Source organism: Nanorana parkeri, unplaced genomic scaffold (assembly GCF_000935625.1).
Source record: "Nanorana parkeri isolate BGI_ZX_2015 unplaced genomic scaffold, ASM93562v1 scaffold671, whole genome shotgun sequence".
In the NCBI taxonomy this organism is placed as follows: Eukaryota; Metazoa; Chordata; class Amphibia; order Anura; family Dicroglossidae; genus Nanorana; species Nanorana parkeri.
In genome coordinates this window covers 10,397-15,897 of record NW_017306939.1, presented here as the reverse complement: position 1 = coordinate 15,897, position 5,501 = coordinate 10,397, and the positions used below count along the sequence as shown (strand labels likewise).

General features: G+C 46.1%; 1 protein-coding gene across 1 annotated transcript in view; it reads left to right on the top strand.

Annotated features, from left to right (window-relative positions):
- The window catches only part of LOC108792687 (high affinity immunoglobulin gamma Fc receptor I-like), a 5,371-nt gene extending 681 nt beyond the window's left edge, over positions 1 to 4,690 (top strand). The window contains exons 3-7 of the mRNA XM_018563522.1: positions 529 to 771; positions 2,361 to 2,642; positions 2,966 to 3,247; positions 3,545 to 3,694; positions 4,500 to 4,690. Of these exons, the coding sequence (XP_018419024.1) occupies positions 529 to 771; positions 2,361 to 2,642; positions 2,966 to 3,247; positions 3,545 to 3,694; positions 4,500 to 4,690 (1,148 nt within the window). The remainder of the gene's footprint in view (positions 1 to 528; positions 772 to 2,360; positions 2,643 to 2,965; positions 3,248 to 3,544; positions 3,695 to 4,499) is intronic.
- Positions 4,691 to 5,501: the final 811 nt, after the last annotated feature.

The window sequence follows — 5,501 nt, the reverse complement described above, 5'->3', positions numbered from 1 at the left end:
TTAGTCTCGGGTTAATTCTGGCCTGGTTATGCCGGGCTTCTCTGCAGTTGTAGGCAGGAACCCCTCTGGTACTAATGCCTTCTGGTGGTGCCCTTGTCTGCCCTGGGGCTGGAAGTGCAAGAAGGTCCCTCTGATGTCCCTCCTAGAGTTGGTGTTACCTATAGCTCTGCACTCAAAAGAGCTCATTCTCCCCGCTGATTGGAGAGGTCTGGCTCTGACTCAGAAGGGGGCATGTTGGACGTGTGTAGAGAGACCACTGCTTCCCCACAGAGAGAAAAGATCCTTCTCTGCAGCATGTTGGCAGGGGAGAGGCTTCTCTACTCAGGCCATGGCTGCATTCTACAGAAAACCAACTTTGCACAGTTTTTGTTTTGATGGACCGTCCAGATGAATGTGACTTTCTTCTAGAAGTTATTTAGCTGAATTAGTCTGAAAGTTCAGTTGTCCTTTATATATGAGATCCTTGTATTGTATCTGATATTAGACTCTCCTAGAACATTACATTGCTGGAAATGAACATGACATAAGTTAGAATTCTTCTTTCACCCTCTTCAGGATCGGCAGTGAGCCCGGTGGTGACCTTCACCCCAAACTGGAAGAAGATCTTCATAGGAGAGTCTATGACAATGACGTGTGATGTTGGGTCTACTGGAGGAGGAGATCTGACCTACACCTGGATCAAAGATGGTAAATGGGTCATCCATACAGGAAGAACCTTCACCATTACATCTGCAGCACCTGAGTTTAGCGGAGACTACAGCTGCCGGGCCGGTACAGAAAGAAGGCAATTCTCAGATTTCACTTCTTAGTGCAGCCAAAGCTTGTCTCTATTAGGGCCTTCCATGTTGGATGGCTGATGTATTCTGAAAGCTGAACTCAATAGCAGACAGCCAGCAGGTGAGACCTCAGTACTCAGTGGGGACATACCATCTATAACATCAGAATGTGAAGATTGGACAATGGTAAGTATTGAACATCTTCTTTTACAGGGTTCTGAGAATCGGAAGACTCGGGTGTCTGATGATCAACATATCATAATAATTCCCTGAGCCGGCTCATTCACTGTCTCAAAAACAATGATTAGGAAGATTCATCTGCAGTGAATGTTTGGCAAATGCCTTATTCACTGCTTCATAAATATACCCCTTAAAGGTGAACTCTGGGGGATTTATTTTTAGTTGATTTAATACTTTAAATGTAAAAACTTGAGTCTGACTCTGGGGGGTGACTTATGGTCAGGCAGCTCAACAACGCTCAGTCTCCAATGGGAGATACTGGAAACATCTCAGAGATCGGACAGAAAACAAGACCAACAGACAAAATCAGATTTCAGAGTCCACAAAAAAAATTAATGTTTGATGAAACAGCCGATGTGTTTCATGGCTTAAAATGATGGAAATGAAACCCTGAATCCAAATATTGGATCTTATTATCAGATATGGAAATTTCCCAAACTGACAGAATAGAGGCAGCACATCAAAGATGGCGGCATGTACAGCCCCCTTGCCAGGTGAAGGGATGGAGAAAGGTTTAGTATCCTTAAGTACCTGCTAGAGGTCCCTCTCCAGCAATAATTTATACATAAGAGGGGTCATTGGAGGAGGGGCAGTGAGCAGAGTAGTAGCAGAGATCAGAGAGTGAAGATCCACTGATGACCCTTGCAGGAAGGCAGGACCACAACTGGCAAGATGTAGGCATATGGTTATCTGATGTTCTCCTCCGGGGTGACGTTGCTGTCCTTCTACCTTAGTGGGTTATCCGGTGTAGGTGGATATTCTGTGAGAGAGTATTCCCTTACATGGACCCAACAGAAAGAGAAGAATACACTGATGTTTTACTATTAGTAGGGATGAACTCCATAACAAATCTAGGGATATCCACCAAGTCAGCTGTGGGATGCTTGTGCTGATGTCATCCACCTTATATGGCCACATGGGGATAATTGGTGATTGTCATTAGCCAAATGTAGCCATGTGGCCATATAAAGTCAATTACATCACCGCATGCCATCACTTCTTTGCTTATGTGCAGCTGCAGGCGGGGAACTCCAATTGGATGGCAGCAGAAGGAGTTTGTCTCATACAGAATGATAGATGCTGACACATGTGGCTGTCCTTGAGGTGCCGGGATTCTACTAAATCTTCTGGATGACGCCGGATAATGTTACTATTGTAATATTTTATGTCAATGTCACACATGTTTCTTTGCTTTTCCTTAAAGTTGTGCTTCAGCATCGGCTCCAACAAAGCTTTCCAATAGGTTTTCCAGCCTCACAGAAGAATATATATTTGTATTTGTTTCTCTGATTTATCTGGAGAAGAATATCATATATGTTCCTCCCTGAATCTCCTTCTTTGCAGAGCTGTTTGTAAAACCAACAATCATTGGAATCCAATATCCGGAGGTAGAAGGAGATCACATGACCCTGACATGTGACACGAGTCTCAGTCCGCTCAGACCGCGGACACAACTCCAATTTGCTTTCTACAGAGATGGACGGAAGGTTCAGGAATTCGGTTCCCCCAATCAATATGGAGTCCAGTCCGCTCAGCTGGAGGATTCTGGGAGTTATTCCTGTGACGTGAGAACTTCTGATGGCAAAGTGAGGAACAGTAGTCACTTCCTCCCGATTGTGATAAAAGGTGAATATGATTTATTCCTGAACAGATCACAATGATACCGCCAGCCTCAGGATACAAGGCGTCCTGTGCAGAGTTATAGATGTCACCCAACCCGTACAATTCTGTCCTGCAGATGCTGGGGAAGCTTCTAGAGATTTATAGGGAGGGGCAGCAGAATTTTATGGAATTTCTATACCTGATATTGCCTTTTCCAAAGTTTTTGGATATTTTGGGCAAAACCAATTGATAATAATTAGAGAAAAATTTTACCATTTTCTTTTTTTACAGAATTTAAATACTAATTCCTGCTAAAATGAGAGTTTTTCCTAAATATTTCTCCTTAGAGCTGTTTTCCACCCCGGTGCTAAATGTAAGCGCTACTGAAGTCTTAGAAGATGACAGCATGACCCTGACATGTGACACGAGTCTCAGTCCGCTCAGAACGGGGACACAACTCCAATTTGCTTTCTACAGAGATGGACGGAATGTTCAGGAATTCGGTTCCTCCCATCAATATGGAGTCCAGTCCGCTCAGCTGGGGGATTCTGGGAGTTATTCCTGTGAAGTGAGATCTTCGAATGGCAAGGTGAGGAAAAGTAGTCACTTCACCCCGATTGTGATAAAAGGTGAATATGATTTTGGATTTATCCCTCATTGGTGACATTGGTGATGACAATTGCAGAGGAGGGATCTAAACTCTCCTAGTGGAGTGACAATGTAACAAATTCTGAGTGTCATTAGAGGGGATCATAGAGAGTAATAAGATCTGACAGGGGGTCTGACCCCTCACCACTCTGTCCACATCAAAGATAAATAAGTTTTGTCTTTAGTTGCACTTCCCCCTCCATGTGTCCAATGTCCGTCTCCTGATATCCGATATCCGTTCTCATTCACCAATAACAATCATTCTATTCCTATTGCAGGGAAAAGTCGTACAGACAACACACCGATCATCATGGCGGCTCTTCTGGTCTCACTCCTGGTTGCCGCTTTCCTGCTCTTCATGTACAGACACAAGCTGCACCGGTGTCCACATCAACGAAGAGGACGGCAACCTCAGATTCCCCCAACACGTATGACCATTATCAATGTAATAAAGGAGTAATGAGGACTAGGAGGTGGTAGAAATTACTTATCAGCATCCTAAAGGAAGCTTCTCCAATATACATGACTTAGGGGGTCTATTCACAAAGGAGCCGAAAGATCCAGCCGTGGCTTTGGCTGATCCTTCGGCTCTCTTCCTTCGCCGAAGCCCTTTTGTTCAGTCGAACTGAAGGGCTGCTGCTTGGGCTATTCCCAATAGGGCCGGCCGTAAGCCCCACAAATGACAGCTGGGTGGAGCCAGCCGTGATGTCACGGCTGACTCCGCCGGCTTGTAATGACAGATCAGCGTCCCCAAATGACCCGGGGATGCTGATCTGTCATAAAACAATAACAACTGGGCGGAGCCAGGCGTGACTCACTCTTACATCAGCCACACTGAGCATTTATATCCTCTCCCAGCATGCATCACTGGCCTGTACCTTCCAGTGGTTGGCTAAGAGACACAAATGCTCAGAACAATCCTTATTGGCTGCTCTGTGGCAAAAACACAGCCAGCAACAGGCAGATGCGGCATCCACAGATTGTTCTGAAGAGATGAGAGGAACATACTGTAACTACAGATCTATCTCAGACCAACTACAGTCTGAGAAGAACTACATTTCACAGCACTCCTGTTTACAGCGCGCTACACTTCAATGGATCCATCTTGTCTTCCACACGCTGCAGGTTTCCAGTGCCAGAGGGTGCAAAGCAGCCCCAGAGCATCACCGAGCCACCACCATGCTTCCCTGTGGGCAGAGTGATCTTTTCCTCGTATGCTTCTTCTTCCTCCAGACATACCGCTGATCCATCGGGCCGCAATGTTCCAGTTTTGTGTCATCGCTCCGCAGAACAGAATCCCGAAACTTCTCCGTCTTATTTATATGATTTGGAGGATATTGGAGGCTCAGGCAACTTCTCTTGTGGTTTTGGGGTCAGTGGTGGTGACGTCTCGGAGTTCCGGCATGGAAACCTTCTATGTTTAGTACTCACTGTGCAAACTGAAACCTCATTGCCTGGGGCCACCGAGCCTTCTGCAGCTCTTCTGTAGTTACTCGAGGGGTTCTCCTCAACTCCCCTTCTCAGGAATCTCAGATTTGTCCTCTTGTGAGGGATTCTATTCAGGGGGTGAATCATTCTGAGACTGCAGAAGTCACTAAAAGTTGTATTTTCGGTTGAATTTTGGGAAAATACGGGAAACATTCGTTGTGTTGACCGATTTCAATGGCTTTGGTTTGATTTGTTCATTGCTACAGCTGAAAGTCTGTAAATGTCGCCAATAAACCTGATTTGTAATGGGGGAGGGGGAATCATTGTGATGACAACTGCATGTGAGATCCAGCAGAGGACCTTCTCATGTAATGACCTCACTGGAAATCTCACATTGTGTGACCAAAACACAGAAGAATGCGTCATTGTCGTCTCTTCTCTGCCTCAGATGCTGCCGGAGAATCAGCCGACGCCGAAGTCACTTACAGCAAACTTACTCTGCACCGCGTGCCTCAAGGTAATCCCAGCGCAGGAGCTCCTGTAATGGTTTAATGTTTACAGATTCATAAGTCATTGACCACATAGATCAGTGGTCCTCAACCTGTGGGTCACAACCCACTGTTGAGAGGGTCACCACATGCTTTGTGCTGCGCTAGGTGAGAGGTTCCTCAGCCACCTCCTAGAGCAGCAGTGTCAGTTCTCCGTCTGCGCCGCTAGATGGCGCTGCAGCACCGGCAGCCGAGGAGGATCAAAGAGAGGGGAGCGGGTGGGAGTGAGGGGAGTTGAATGTCGGCTTGACCCCCACTA